Here is a 16,838-nt window from a genome sequence, read left to right as displayed (position 1 = left end):
CCTTCCCCAGATAAAGTTGAAGCTTATTGACGCATCTGCAAAAGGGTAGCTGCTCAAGCTGCTAATAACTGGTGCATTGCCAACACGCAGGGCCTACTAGCTAGGTATGACAGAACACACTGGGATGACATGAAAGGTCTACTTCAGTACCTCCCAGAAGAGCACAAGAAAAAGGAACAAGACATAGTTAAAGAAGGGAAGTTCATTTCTAACTCTTCTATTAGATGTGCTCTTGATGCTGCTGACACTGCAGCGAAATAAGTTAACACCAGCGTTCACTTACGTCGGCATGCCTGGCTTAGCACTTTCAGGCTTTAACCCAGAGGTACAACTGTCTATTTTAAATACTCCTTTTAACAAACAACATCTTTTCTGGCCTCGGGTTGATGAGGCTTTAGAAAAAATGAAAAAAGACACAGATGTGGCCAAGTCTATGGGAGCACTTCAATCTCCTTCAAGCAGAGGCTCCTTTTGTCGCTCAAACTATAGAGCAGGGTCTAAAACTACATCCTCAGACCCTAGCACTTTCTCATACAAGTCCAACATGCAACCCTCTTCCAGTAGAGGTTTCTTTAGAGGAGGGTACAGAGGAATCAATTTTAAAGGTAGAGGCAAGGGGGCGTCAACACGTAACTCCCCTTCTCCCAATAAGCAGTGACTTGCCTACGTTTTCCCCCGATCATCTAACACCTGTCAAGGGAAGACTTCAACAATTTCTCCCCATTTGGCAATCCATACCATCACTCAAATGGGTGCTAGAAATTATCGGACATGGTTATTGTCTGAAGCTCACCAGCAATCCTCCCAACATTCCACCTCGCACTCACAAACTCTTGTCAAATCACCTACAGCTTCTCAAACAAGAGGTACAAGCTCTGTTAACAAAAGAAGCTATAGAACCAGTTCCATTACAGCACCAAGGTTCAGGAGTATACTCTGTACTTTCCAATCCCCAAGAAGAACGGATCCTTAAGACCAATTTTGGATTGAAGGACATTAAATCTGTATATACTTTCAGAACATTTCCACATGGTCATGCTTCAACAGGTCCTTCCACTGCTACAGCAAGGCGATTTTATGTCCACACTAGACTTCTTTCCTCACCCCTTCATTCTGCTCGCTATTCCTCACCATGGCACAATCTACTACTGGCTCCTCTGACTTCCTGGCATGGGTAGGCCTTAATGTTTTCAAGATTATCTACCCCCAACCTCTCGAAGAAAGCAGCAAAGACCTTTAAACACAAGCTACTCAAACGTCCTGAAACTCTTATTTCTGATACCTATTTTTGCTTGGCAAAGGGTTTGGTGGTTACAGGCCTTATTTTCTATACAACCAGAAGAACCCAGTGGAGAAGAGCCTTAACTGCTACGCTACGTTCCAAAGCTCTGTTCAAACCCCCCCACGGTTTCCAAATAGTCATATTGCCCTCTCCTGTCCTCAAAGCTGATCTGGTCATATCTCTGTACAATAATGATAACATTCTTATTCAAGCCTCTGACCTGAATCTTTATCGCTTTGACAGAATCTTTATGAGGATTAAAAATTCACTCAATAACTCTAATCCTGTTAGTGCACATCATACTAGTCTCCCCATAACTGCTGAACCCTCTGCTCCCTTCCACTTACTTTCCTTCCCCTCCACCTCCTCTTCACTCACTATGAATTGGTCTGTTACCTCCTTTTGACATGGTGGGTGAGTGTAACACTTAAAATCCGAGCCCGGATATCCCGGATTTTCCAATTCCAATCGCCTGTAACACCAATCCTAGTGCTTCTCCTACACACACCCTATTTTGTAACCAAAAGGACGCAGGGTTGTTACAGATAACGTTCAAAGACGAGATTAAAATTGCTGTGGTCCAGAACACAGAGCTCGAGCACAGACGTGTGAGTCCTGGTTCGGCTGAGAGGCTGAGGGCGGGGCCTGTGTGCTGTGGTTCGAAGCCCTCCATAGTCCTGAGATACCACTGGGGCCCTCCATGCGAGTGCCTGGAGAGGTGAGTGAATCAACATTTGAATATATACCACCTTCATTACTGTACTGGTTTTGACAATGCCCTGATGGCCATCTTGGGCCGTGGCCATCTTTTGAGACATTAGTAGGTCGGTATAAATCTTTGCATATGCCTCAAGTGTAGTCCATCTTCAGTGTCGATGAATAGCACAGCACAATTCACATGTCACTGGGAGCCATCAAAATGCTGCTCGCCATATAGGAGGCCTTTACTCTTTGGCTTTTGGAGCGTGAGCTAAGCAGCAGCAGAGCGGAGCTGCGCAGCAGTGTGGCACCATAACAGTATTGTGAGGCAGAGAAGCGAGGCAGAGAAGCAGAGTTTGCGTGGAAAAAACGTGTCTGGGAGCTACCGCATGTGCACTGTGCCTGCTCATACCGTGAGTCGCGGCCTGTAGACTGCCTATGGACTATTTTGTAACCGTGTACCTTACCTGTTAACCCTCTCCTACCTATCTCCTCTCCTATTTCCCCCCATTTCACAGGTTAAAGTCACCATGCCCTCCACCAATGCGCCTCAAGTGTTTTCTCTTCAACCACTTACCCTGAGTCTGGGCACCTTTTATGCTAATCCTCCCCCCTCAGTGGATAATATGACTGAACTCAAGCAGGTTTCTGTTTCCCCCTGAAAATTATGTGAGGGTAAGGGGCCTCATCCTTTATCCTATTCTGTGTCGGGTGAAGAAGGTGAAGCTTGACTCTTCAGCCACGAGGACCAGGTGGCGTCGACGAAGACCAGGAGCTGGATTCGAGCTGTCCCAAAAGGCTATCGGGTGCTGCGTTGGACTCAACAAACCTTGGCAACAGCAACCCACGCAGGAAGCAAAAAATGGCTTTGGTGCAGACCAGCAAGGTCTGACGGACTCACCCTTTGGAGGAGAGTCATGGCACATCTGGAGCAACCAGGAAAGCCCAAGAAAGAGAAGAGTTTTCTTCGTGGGGACCCACCAGTCGACGGACCAGTGATCGCGAAGGAGCCTCGAGCGGAAATGCGAGAAGCGGGCCCACGGAACACTCGTGGAGTGTAGGCCCACAATCTTCGGTGCAATTGGTGCTCGGTGCTTGGACTACAAGTAGCCCAAAGCACAACTTCGGGAGAGCTCGGGAAGTCGATGCACTAGCAAGTGTGCACGATGTCCAGGAGTTCCGGTCCCACGTCTCTCGTGATGGCTACAGGTCTCAGCTTTGATGTGATCTCGTGTCGGCCACGGAGATGTCTGGAAGTCCGTGTCCTGTGTCGCAAAACCTTCGGGATCCGGCGGGAGCCTCGGCAATGCAGACCGGCAAGATGCTTCTTTGGTACCTGTTTGAACAGGGGAGTCACTCCTTGACCCCAAGGGAGATTCTTCTGTCTTATAGTCGAAATAGAATGTCGAAGTTCCAGGATATATGTTGCAGAGTTTCGTCCAGGGTAATCTAAAGTCCGATGGACTGGGTTCCTATACTTATACTAAGTTTAGGGGTTGGACTAACTCTAGGTTCACACCAGTTTGAATTGGGGTACGCACAGAGACACCAAGTGTGCCCCCAGCACTGTCTGAAAAGCATTCTCTGAATGTACCCGCCCAGCCCCAATACACTAAAGCCTGTCTGGGTGGTGGTTAGGATTCCAAAGTTAGGATTCCAATAGGTTTCCAAAGTGTTTGACATCAAACACAACATGTTTCCATGCAGCCATTCCAAAGTTAGCATTAACCGCGAGGTTGTAATGCACTTAAAAGTATATGGTTTGGCTGCATCACAGAACAGCTACAGAGAAGTGATTTCGAAAGCTGCAGCGGGGTCCTGCTCATGCATGGGCACCTTCTCACACAAACCCAAGCACTCTGCCTTCAGGATTGTCAAGGCCTGCCATAGGAGTGGCTTATAGGTTTATATGTGTCAATGATATAAGGTAGATATAGGTAACCTATATCTTAGTAAGGGGTGCATGCACCCCCTTACCCAGGCGGCAGCAGCAGACCTCTGGTGCCATTTTGGAAGGCTTCCCAGGGGTGACATAATACATGCTTCAGCCCCTGGTAGGCCTCTGTGGTACCTATGCCCTTAGTACCTAAGGTACCATATACTAGGGACTCACAAGTGTAACCCAGTAACCAATCTGGAGTGTACCTAATGTACATGCAACCAATTTAGAGAGGAAGCAGCTAGGCTGAGGTACTGGTTAGCAGGGCCCCAGCCAGACTAAAGTCGAAAACAGTGAAACACCAGCAAAAAGTAGGACTAACAATAGTAAGCAGATCCTGCTCTCCTACAAGATGCACCTAAACTTTAATTAAAAACAGTTACTGCCGGGGGCAGTGTGGTCGACGACTTCTGGCCTCCATTCCAAGATCAGAATGAACCGCGTCATCGTCCAGCTTGGGAAGTCTGTGCGGGACGGTGTCTGGGATATTGCTGAGGTGGCTGTAAACCCCTTCCGTTTCAATGAAAGGGGCGAAAGGAAGGCTGGTAGCGAGGAGTGAAGGAGAGGCCCAAGGATATGGCTGTAGCTCAAAAGTCCTTGAACCTGACCAGGGCCAAGTCTTCCTTTTCACCAAAAAGACGGGTTCCATCAAAGGACATGTCCATCAAATTAGCTTTGACATCGCCCGAGAAGCCACTTGAATGAAGCCAGGCATGGGGCATCAAGGCCACCGTTGTTGAAACTAATCTGCCTAGCTAATCGGTCGTATCTAGGCCACATGGTATGGTACATTTTGCTGCATCGTTCCTATCCTTGACAGCTTGGGAGAGCACAGCCCGTGACTCCTCCGAGAGTTGAGGTAGCACTTGTGCAACTGTCTCCCAAAGGGAAAGGGAGAAACGGCCCAATAAGCATGCGGTATTCACCGACCGCAACGCCAGGCTGGAAGAAGAAAACAGCTTCTTCCCGAAAGAATCCAACCTCTCGGATTCCCTATCCGTAAGGGTGGAAGGGAATGCGCCTTTCGACATAGAGGCCTGCACCACCAAACTCTCTGGGGTGGGGTGTTGTCTGAAGAACTTTTGGTCACCCGGAGCTGTGCCATGCTAGGTTTGGGCCATGTCCCTAAAAGGATGTCTGTAAGTGCCTCATTAAAAGGCAACAGGGGTTCACAGATGGAAGCCCCAGGTTGAAGCACAACAGTCAGGAGATTAGTCCAAGGACCTGAGGTGTCCTCTTAACCACCATGGCATAGGATGCCCCCTCCTCCTTAGCCACTGTTGATAGGGAGAGAATGCCGATATCTGAAGAAGTAGCAAGTCCACTGGCCTCCCCAAATTCCTCATACCAGTCCAAATTCTCTTCAGAGACTTTCTGGTTTTCAAGAAGGTCCCCAGACCCCTCCCATTCCTCTCTTGAGCCTAGCACATCCTCAAAGTGCTCAGGCGACAACAGAGAACCTCTGAGTTCTGTCAACAACGGAATCGGCGTCGATCTACGCCCTTCCAGCTCCATGTCGTCGGGTATGAGGATGGGGCTTGCGCCACCGACGGGCATCCGAGACATCGCAGGCACTGACTTCGGATTCGACACCAGGGAAGGACGCTTTGGCACCACCGGCTTCGAACCGGATCTGGGTTCGGTTCCCTGGGGCCCCACCAGTGACTTGGCTGGAGCCAACAGTTTCGAACCCAAAGGAGCCCCTTCCGTCTCCTTGGGGCCCGAAAGCCCACCAGCTGGGGTTCTTCCGCTCAAATACGCTGCGCATGTCCTCGTAAAATTATTTTATTTGTGTGGGAGTCGGTCCAGCTCCCGGAAAGGGGGGGGAGACGCGAAGTCGACTCTGGCTCCGCTGAACCATGCCTAGAGCATCGGTGCTCCTTACCTCTCTCAATGACGGATGCCAGTTGAGGTGAAGACGAGATCCGCTTGGACTTAGTCTTCTTCTTGTGCCTCTTTCCCGTGTGTCCAGAGGACCTCAAATGGGAGGAAGAGGACTTGGGGGCTTCGTGAGTGGTCCCACGATCTCCTCTTCTTGGATCAGGACAGTGTCCTCCTCGGAATCTCGCTTGACGGTGTCGACTGCCGGTCCACGAGGAACTTCATAGCCCGCTCCCTCAAGGTCTTCGGAGCAATCACCCGACAGTCCGACTAAGACTTCGTTTCGTGGTCACGCTCGAGACATCACAGACATACGCAGTGAGGATTGGTTACCGACATGATGCTAGAACAAGTCCCGCACTGCTTGAAACCGGTCTTCCTCGAAGATTTCCCTTGCACATGAAGTCGAAAATCCAAAAAACTTCAAGCAAAGTCGAGAAAAAGCCTGCCAAAGAGCGGTACAGGGGTAGCTCTTCCCGGATTAGGCACGAAAAGAACTGCCGTCCGCGCGCCTGGTTGTCCCCTAGGTATGCACCGCGACACCATGATCGTCGCTAACAACACTGACAACATCATGTGGAGCTGAATAGAGCAACCTCATATCGGGCACAAAGTGTATTGTTCAGCAAAAGTTCCCAGATCCAGCCTGACACCTGGGAAATTCAAAGGTAAGGAATCTGCAGCTAGACGTCTCTATCTGATATAAGTCATGTTTCCCTTTGGTTTTTAACACCAGTCGTGTCTCCTTGCCCTGCCCCTGTGATAGGAAGTCTGGTGAAATGATGTTGCATTTCACATTTTTATGTGGATATTATGCTGTGTTTTCAAGACATTTTCTCTTTTCCCTTATTAAAAAATTACCATATTAGTAATCTTAGTGAAGTCCTATATGTACTGTTTCAATTTATGGATGATGAAGTGGTAATTTATTTGAGTAAATTTCTGAGAGCAGCGGTACGAGCTTGTGGTTCTATGGTTACTGATTAGGCTTGCTACAATGCCCGTAGTATTGCTGGTCTGTTATTTGATGGGAGACTGAAACTCAGTCGGTGGATTTTGGGAACTGTTTTTATGTATGTAAGTATTCTAAAATGTATTTATTGACTGGCAAAATAGTCTTGAAAATTTTGTGAATTTGTAACTCCGAAACACATTTGGTATTATTCCATGCTTATGCTGCTCTTGGTGATGAATTTACTGGATAAAACCCTTTTTCACCAGTACACCGCTGTGAGTGCCTTGATTGGCTTATGTTCCGGGAAAAGGAGCATTGGGAACTTAGAGATGTTTCAAGCACAACACCATTGAAAGTTTAGTGAGCTAACTACATTTTGCGCTCCCTCCAGGCACTGCTTAGTTTCTCACATATTACATCACTAATGACATTGTAAATGACGCCGTACTTCCCGGGGGGCACTCTCCACGTGGACTCTCATTTCTCTTAGGAGACTCATGGATATCGCCTATTGACTTATGATTGAAACTTGAGAACTTAGCGCCTTGCTAGTGTAGCGTTTTCGCTTTCTTGATATATAGATCTCCGCTTTCCGACGTTACTGGAGTTACCTACTTGGATACTGCACTGTTGTGTTTTTTATACTACTACTCTTACCAAGCCTGATTGCAGTTTGCCCTGAAGAAGTCTATGGTTTTCTACTCCATATAGCCAGAACATGTGTTGGCTAGAATCTACATCTATGTTGGATTGTGTCAAATGAAAATAAAGAACAGAAGAAGAATTCTGTGGCAACTACCATTGTAGACTGTCCTAATTATTTTGGACACTTATTGCTCAAGACATTAACTCTTTATTGTGACATTTGATGTCGTCAGTGAGGTCATTTAACATGTCATGAGTTTTGTAATATGTAAGGTCGTAAGCAGTGCATGGCCGAGCACAAGTTATAGTTAGCTTAGTAAACTACTTTGAATATGTGTAAACAGTTGGATTTTCAACATGTAACAGTGATCAGGTAAGTTTTAGCGGTGCAAAGACAAAACATGCAACACGTAAAGTAGAAAACACAGATCAAAATCCTTTTTATCAGGCATTTAACAATATTAAACACATTTCACATCTGTGTATTTATAAAACATAGCAAGCCATACTGAAGTCACTGTGTGCTTTTCCAAAATCTATATGGCAATTTTCCAGTCGTTAAAATTTTCTTCAGGGTTTGAACGTGAAGAAGATTGACCTCTATCCTAACAAAATGCATTTTTTGGGGACTATTAAGCTCCATGAAGGTTGTGTTCCACAATTAATCAATTCCAAGGTCCTAGCCAAGTTTGGGAAGCAAACTTCTGGGCAAAAAGGTCTTCGTCAGAGCTGTACAGACCTCTGCTGTGTGACGATTGAAGAGTATGTACAGAAAATGCATTGAAACACCTAGTAGAGAGTGAAAACGTCTCATGAGACCGATATAATATGGGTAATTAGGTACGGCATATCCACACGTTGTTTAAGGGAGTGTTGGTCCAGTCTGTCATGTAGCATATCGCGCATTTTCGCGCTCCCATGAGGCTCATAGAAGGTCAAGTGAGAAACAGTAATATAAGCTAAATAAACCATTAAGATAAAACAGATAGTGAAGAGAACATACAAATTTAAATTATAAAAATGATTTGACTGCCGAAGGTTAGCATAACATTGAAGGAAGTAGAACGCAAACAGCCTCTCCCTTCTAAAAGAAAAAATTTTCACTTAGCAATTGGCCCCTGCTTCCTTTCTCTAGGCAAGTTTGGAACTTAAGGAAATAATGGTTTTTCTTTGTCCAGTTGAAAGAGAAACATGACTTACTATGCCCAAAAAATCGGCAAAAACATTGTTTGTTTAAAATGAATATTTTTTAATATACTTTTCTATTGATTCATTATTCTAGTTCTACCTTCTCACACACCTAATGTTCGACGATCAAAAAGGACTCGAGTTCAACCATTGGATTTTTGGAGAGGAGAACGTGTTGTGTACAAATTGCGACCATCAGGTATTGAATGTACATATTTATGTAAAATAGACATTGACTTGTATTTAGTAGATATTTCTTCAAATGTGTACAGCTGCAAGCAACCCAGACGGTTTTACAAAAATTACATATGTACATTCTTTTTTTTTGTCTTTGAGCTACTTATCCGTTTACACATATATTACCTTAATAACGTTAACAGTGGTCTAACTACACAACTGATGTAAACCTCTAACTACTTCATATCAAAGAGACTATCTTGCTAGCACACATTTTCACTTCAATGAATGAGCCATATAGCAAAACATAAGTAGTGAAGAGCACTATAACTATAATACTTTTGAACATTGCTTTCTTTTATTAAGTACATTAGGTGTTAATAAAGGTTTGTATTAAAGCATAAATATTCTTTGGTAAGAGGAAAAGCTAAGCACAAATATTTCACAGTACGGCAAAAAGCTGTTGGAGACAAAATTAGTTTTTTGCTATGGAAAACCTATTTTGCTGAAAAATAGCTAATGTACTAGACAATCATGAGAAATTATCTGAAAGATACTATAGTTGTAGAATCCTTACCTGTAGAAATACCCCCAGGTGCCAGACTGGATCCAGAGATTTTTGTCTGTAGCAGTACCCCTGCTCGTCAGTAGGTGGCATCTGTCGACTCTGTGTCCGTCATCAGCGTCATGGTCGTCGGGATGATGTTGCGATGTCTACTTAGACGCCAAGCCTGCGAGCTGACGTCAGTTCTTTCTCTTTCTATACCAGCTAGCGCAGTTCCGGAGAGAGAGTGGCACTTAGTCACTTTTTGACTAACTCTTTTTCGACTTTTGTCGACATCTTTCGGAGTATTCAACTCTTGGTGCACGAGGGATGTCCAGCCGTCAGCCCGGTTTCAAGCCCTGTGACTCCTGTCACAAGATGATGTTGGTCACCGATCCGCACCTCGTGTGTCTCTGGTGCCTGAAGCGTGACCATGACCTGAAGTCATGCTCCGACTGTCGGGCCCTGAACCCGAAGTCTTTGCGGGAGCAGTCCCGAAAGCTTTTGAAAGGCCCAGCAGTCCGCTCTGGGCTGTTTGAGGTCAAGGGGAAGGTCGCGGGACTGGTCGCAGAGTCACCACCATTCATCCTCGGTCTTTGCACTCCTCTGGTAAGTCGAAGCACAAAAAGATAGCGAAGAAGCATTGTGGCTCTTCGCCTTCTCACCATGCGTTGACTGACGCGACGCGGGACAAAGACTGTCGTCGCTCCCCGGCTCCTTCCTCGTAGCCCACTGTGACGGCTCAGCGCTTCTCTCCTTTTCCCGGAGCGTCCCCTGCCCAGCTTCGTGCATTTTACAAAGCGCTGCACAGCATCTTTGGGCAGTCTGACTTCGCAGGCACTCCTTCAGGCCCCACGGGATTCGGCTGGGGGCCCTGGACCTTCAATGCCGACGGCTCCGGCCTCAGCACTGCAGGGTGGCCAAGGATCCAGGCCTGCATCCAGATCAGCACCGGTCGACCTCACGGTTCCTTCCCCGGCGCTGATTCTAGTGTCGACGCCAGTTGCGCCCCCAACTGGAATTGACCCCAGCTCACCCCCGATTTCGACACCGTGCTGGACCGATGTTGACCAAGTCGGTACTGGTGCCGGAGGGTGCTTTTGTACCACTGTTCATCTCTGGCATTCCCCGCCGCCCTGAGTGGCAGTCAGAGGAGTCTTCGACTCCTGGTGCACGAGTGATATCCAGCCGTCGGCCCGGTTTCAAGCCCTGTGACTCCTGTCACAAGATATGTCGGTCACCGATCCGCACCTCGTGTGTCTCTGGTGCCTGAAGCGGGACCATGACCCGAAGTCGTGCTCTGACTGCCGGGCCCTGAACCCGAAGTCTTTGCGGGAGCGGTTCCGAAAGCTTTTGAAGGCCCAGCAGTCCGCTCTGCGCAGTTCGAGGTCCCGGTCGAGGGGAAGGTCGCGGGACTGGTCGCGGAGTCACCACCATTCATCCTCGGTCTTCGCACTCCTCTGGTAAGTCGAAGCACAAGAAGAAAGCGAAGAAGCATTGTCGCTCTTCACCTTCTCCCCATCCGTTAACTGACGCGACGCGGGACCAAGAGCGTAGTCGCTCCCCGGCTCCTTCCTCGGAGCCCACTGGGACGGCTCAGCATTTCTCTCCTTTTCCCGGAGCGTCCCCTGCCCAGCTTCGTGCATTTTACAAAGCGCTGCACAGCATCTTTGGGCAGTCCGACTTCGCAGGCACTCCTTCAGGCCCCACAGGATTTGGCTGGGGGCCTTGGACCTTTAATGCCGACGGCTCCGGCCTCAGGACTGCTGGGTGGCTATGTGTAGGAGAGTAGGGTCTGCTTCCTATGGTCACCCCCACTTTTTGCTGTGATTCACTGGTTTTTCGACTTTAGTGTGGCTGTGGGCCTGCTAATCAGACCCACAGCCCACCTGTTCTCTCTCTAGATTCATACCATGTACTTTAGGTACATACCTAATTGGGTATTGGGTCACCTTTGTGAGCCCCTGTATAGTGTACCATAGGTACCCAGGGCATAGGTGCATCCAAGGCCTACCAGGGGCTGCAGCATGTATTATGCCACCCCTGGCTAGCCATCCAAACTGACACCACAGGCTGATCACTCAGCTTGGGCAAGGTCGTGTAATCACCCCTTGCTTAGATATAGTATACCTATATCTACCCTTATATATAGACACATATATACCTGTAAGTCACTCCTATGGCAGGCCTTAACAATCCTGGAGGCAGAGTGCTAGTTTTATGTGAGATGGTGCTCTAGCATGAGCTGAGCCTGCCTGCAGCTTTCGGAACCATGTCCTTATAGCTGTTCTATGATATAGCCATACCATATACTCTTAAGTGTATTATAATCCTCGCGGTTAATGCTAACTTTGGTTTGGCTTTATCAAAACATGTCGTGTAAGGTGTCATACGCTTTGGAATACTACCCGCCCCCCCAGTTCTGGAGGCGAGGGTAGCATTCCACCCTTCTAGAGGGAGAAGACATGTAGTTACTACTTTACCCGGTTAAAGTTAAACAGAGCCTCAGCATCACAAAATGGATGCTGCTGCCACAGACACGAGTCTGACCTCCTGCTGCTGAATGAAACTCCGGCAGGGGAGGCCTGGACAATAGGTTTCCTGCCTTGGAAGGTTTTAGCACCTCCCCAGACAGACTTTTAGTGTATTGGGGCAGGGAGGGCTGAGAAATGAGACACTGCCTGGGGCACACAAGGTGCTCCACGCATAGCTCGGTTCAAACCAGTTGTTGGGGCACTCCAGCCCCAGCTCTGGCGCGAAACTGGACAAAGGGAAAGGGGTGTAACCACCCCTTCCCAGGTTCCGCCCACAGGAGGGACCTAGCAGGTAATCCAGCCCCTTAGTTTAGTATAAAGATAGGAGCTGAGTCTAGAGACTTTAGATTTATCCTGGAAACTAACTCTGACACGAACTCTTGGACCTTCGGCGTTCCATATCGACTGGAAGACTGAAGACATCTCCCTTGTGGTCAAGGAGTGACCACCCTGTGCAAACAGGCACCAACAGTAACTTGCCGGTTTGCTTTGTCGATGCTCCAGCCGGATCCCGAAGACTTAGCGGCCCAGGAACTGGACTCCCAGACTTCTCTGACTCCGGCCCACATCCACAGCAAAGCTGAGACCCGTGGCGGACAGGAGCGACGTGGTACCGGATATCCTGAACTATCTGCTTTTTGCTACCTGTGCAGCTCCTGAGGAACCCTCGAAGTTGTGCATTGGGGATTGAGAAGCCCCAGACCCGAGCAGCATTTGCACCGAAGCTCAGCCCTCCACACTCCACGAGTGCCGCTTGGGGCCTGCGCCTGCATTTCAGCTCAACGTGTCTTCCCGGTTGCTAGCCCGCTGGCTAGTGAGCCCTACGAAGAGGAACCTTTGAATTTACAACGCTTGCCTGGTTGCTCCAATCTTGCTCCAGCTTCCCTGTGAAAGAGAAGCACCCCAGACCGTGCTGGTCTGAACAGAAGCCAATCTTCACTTCCTGCATGGGGTACGGTTACCAAGGCTTGTTGGGTCCAATCCGGATACCGACACCGCAGTCACCGAGAGCCTTCGTGGGACAGCTCGTAGCCAACGCCTGGTCGTCGTCGACGCCTCCTGGTCCACGTGGCTGCAGAGACAAGCTTCACTTCTTCACCTGATTGCATCTCAATATCGCCTGGTTCCTCCCTGGTTCCTTCCTGGTCACTGGCTAGTGACCCAGACTCTGTCCCCTCTGCTTTCAGGTTCTTCTCGACTCCAATCCACCCTTGGATCCATCCGGACACTTTCCTCCTGGTCGCCTGCAGCACTTTCTTGCAGCTCTCCATAGGATTCAGCGACGAAACCCGACCCGAAAGAACACCTATGCACCCGGCTTCCCTGGGTGAAGTAACTCGAGTACTCCAGTGCTCCCGTGGGTAACAACTTTCCAAGTGTCCTAGTTTAGCAGGGTTTTCTCGTAGTCCACCCGGAAGTGTCCGAAATCTACTACTTTGTAACTTCCACATTCCCATTGAAACTCTATGGTAACTCGCATGTGTGTTTAGACGCTTCACACACATCCTGTGGATCTCCTACTTCCAATCCCTTGGTCGATCAGCGTAGCCCCAGCGATTTCCTAGGCCCTAGGCCTACTCACCTTTCCTGAAGTGGTTCTTATACCACTTCTTTAGTATATGGTTTGTGAGGCCCCTAGGGCAGAATTGTATTTGTGCAACTTATAGTATGCCTATTGAGTAACTTGTGCTGTATCTCGAACTCTGACCTCATAAAGAGTGCAGAGGGGTTGTGTTAGTAATAAATACATATATATTTGATATATACCTTGTGTGGTGTCCTTTCATTTGATATTCAAGGGATTATAATTGGTAAAACAATTGGCTTCACATGCTCTCTGAAGTGTTAGCCTAAGACTGCTTTGTCCATGCTACCACTAGGATAGCTGGTCTATAATGTTGACTTTACAACCATCACCATAAGGGTTGTTTGGACTGGTGCAAGGTGCTCACTAGAATAGTGAACATCATATAGCAGGCCAACTTCTCACACCAAGGATCCAGGCCTGCATCCAGATCAGCACAGGTCGACCTCACGGTTCCTTCCCCCTGCGCTGATTCTAGTGCTGGCGGCGGTTGCGCCCCCAACTGGCGTTGACCCCAGCCTCACCCCCGATTTGGACACAGTGCTGTGTCGCAGGGATTCTGCTCCTACACAGAACTGTGCATAGAGACTTGGAACCTCAGTGAATTAGGGTGTGCCAAAACTCATCTTAGTATCCAAAATCCCCTACCAGAATAGCAATCAGTGTCTCATTGGTTCTTCCATACCCCCAATGATTAGACAACCCAGAACATGGACTTAGAACACCTCAGGTAATGTGGAACACATGAACACTCTTTTGTTATACTATCATACCAGTCCAAAACGAGGAGTAAATGAAGACACGTGCAAGTTTGAAATATTTATTTCTAGTGCCGTGTTCTCAAGCGCAGTATCTTAGCTAATACAAGCAAATATATTATAAGCAACAAGGTTATCAGCATAGTTACTATTCCATAAAATACAAAGGGAGAAAGCATGTTAAAATGCTAAAGGGAAGAAGGCTAAATTACACCTCAGTCTTACCCTCCCTTGCTAGTATATTATATTATATCTACAGAAGGTCTCTTTGGGTTTACAAGGGTGGCCCCATACCTCTGGCCCTAGTAGAAAGGGATCACATAATTTTCTACACCAGCTCTCTGCATGTGAATGTTCTCCAAACTGTGTGTGCATGCTCTGCGCAGTGCATTATTAAACGCACCAAAATCAGAGGTGGCCACAGCTGCATATGTGTTATGTCTAGGACGTGCGCTGATCAGACCGAACAACAACCACTGTGTTGAAATAACCTTGAAGGCCTCAGACATAGCTTACCAAGCAGGGCTGATACTATAAGAAAACATGTTATTCTCGCGTAAAGCAAAATATTCTGCTAGACTCTAAACATTTATAATATTGTGTGCCGTGTGCAAAAGCAGCAGAGAGGAAAAATGGCATTTAAACTTCTAATAAGCTCATGCTAACTTACCACAGTGTAAAGGCAAAGCCCATCCCCATGACACCCTCCCTTGATCTGAGCACGGATAAGATAAGATAAGATAAGGGGCACATTTTGGAATGCAGAGTTCAAGAAAGACAGTCAGAACCAGTCTCAAATTTGCACAAGGGAAAACATTTTTAAAACAAAAAACCTTATAGTCCGATAATTGTTCAAATTCAATAAAGGTAGCCATTTGGGTATAGTGAAGTCAATAGGTCTGGGCCAGATAATTTTTTTTTGAGGCTCTATAAAAAATATCCAATGTCCAATAAGCGACCTCGGTCATGGAAGAGAGTGAAGCACTGACACATCTCATTCTAACAATGAATATGCAAAATATGCAGCAACATCCTCCAACAGGAAGTCACTGTTCTCATCTGAAAATATTTCAGCCATCCAATTTAACAAAGGGAAAGAACATACATGTTCCTCAATAACCGGAGCCTCTAGCATGAGGTACTGGGTTTTTAAGAACCGGCACAGAACCGGTAACCCAGCGGTGTCAGGGAATCAACACCCAGAGACCTCGGGTTCTTCCTGATCCAGACCACAGAAACTCAGAGTCTTCTAGGTGAAGTCAAAGATTAGTTTATTGGCTGCAACCAAGGTAACAGGTGTCCTAGAAGTACAACACGGGTATATTCTCAGGAGACTGCACGCCTTTACAAAGTCAGGCTTCTATTCTTATACACAATTTTAGGCTTCAGGCAAAACATTCTTGGTTGTAAAGTAAATCGTTAACATATTTCTAGTACAAAGAGAAAGCAGAGTCATGATGACATGTCCATATTTCACTTCGTGCTGCCTACAACAAATCATTTGGCAAGGCCCAACATTTCATCAGATATCACTGGACCCCTAATAAAAACGGGCACCTCCCCATCATAAAGTAAGTGAAGCAAAAGAGTGGAGATAGATGTGAGCGAGATATGGCAGGTGTGCGCGCTGAAATGGTTTTATGGTTTGTTGAGCATAGATGCTATCTTGCTCGGCCACTGGGAGGGAACTGACCTAACGAGTTCGGCCTGGGGCAATGGTTCCAACTTGTACAGGTCATGGAAAAGTCGATTAAGGAGTATGTGTCCTTGTGGAGTTGAATTCAACTGGATTAAGGCCTATGTAAAGGGCAACACAAAAATGGAAATGACGATTTTTAGGTGAAATCGTCACTCGAATATGCTGAAAATATATGTACATGATGTACTCGTCATTCTCGGTCTTTTGATACCAAATTCGTCATGTTTCGACGAAGTTTTAATTCTCGAGTCCGGAATAATTACACGAATCCAGATTTTCAGAACCACAATCCCTCCTTTTGCCCTTACATAGGCAATTAATCTATCCTCATGTTAGTCTGAGTGCAGGTCTATATTCCTAAAGTCATTGAGATGTTGCTGTAACATCATTCTAGTACTTAGTTCATCTTTTGACACAGGCTTCCTTACACATGATGTAACACAGAGGCCACATATTGCAGGAGCACACTGTATGCACAGACAGAACATGAAAAGAATGGCTAAGACCATCCCAATGACCATTAGAATTTTCCATCCCCAGGCAGATATCAGTTCCCAGAACCATCCCATTAACGACCAATCTCCTTTATCCACATGAATAGATTCGGAAATCTTATGCAGTTTGGAGATGGCCCTGTACACTGTTGGAGCATTATCTGGGATGAAAATGCAGCAACTAGACTGGATCAATTTGCATACTCCACCTCGGTCTGCAAGTATAACATCCAAAGCGACCCGGTTCTGAAGGGTCATAAGTCGATCCGACTGGAGCTCAGCAGTCAAGTTACTAAGGGCACCGGCAGTTTCAGTCACGGTGGATTCAACTACCCTTGTTAATTGCCTTATGTTTCTGCTGTTTGCCATGGATCCCCAGAACGGCAGAAAACCCTTTGCAAAGTCCCCAAATTCTTGACCTGCAGTGTCTTCTTTACTCAAAACACCTCTAACTACCC

The 16,838-nt window shown here is 47.1% G+C and overlaps 1 protein-coding gene across 4 annotated transcripts in view; it reads left to right on the top strand.

Annotated features, from left to right (window-relative positions):
• The window catches only part of CENPC (centromere protein C), a 1,220,926-nt gene that overhangs the window by 895,571 nt on the left and 308,517 nt on the right, over positions 1 to 16,838 (top strand). For all 4 annotated transcript variants that reach the window (XM_078676246.1, XM_078676245.1, XM_078676249.1 and 1 more), the window contains one exon: positions 8,684 to 8,788. In XM_078676246.1, coding sequence (XP_078532372.1) covers positions 8,684 to 8,788 — 105 coding nt within the window. The remainder of the gene's footprint in view (positions 1 to 8,683; positions 8,789 to 16,838) is intronic.

This window comes from Lissotriton helveticus, chromosome 2_1 (assembly GCF_964261635.1).
Source record: "Lissotriton helveticus chromosome 2_1, aLisHel1.1, whole genome shotgun sequence".
Classification (NCBI taxonomy): domain Eukaryota; kingdom Metazoa; phylum Chordata; class Amphibia; order Caudata; family Salamandridae; genus Lissotriton; species Lissotriton helveticus.
Note: the sequence above shows the minus strand (reverse complement) of the source record. Positions and strands in the feature narration are given on the sequence as shown.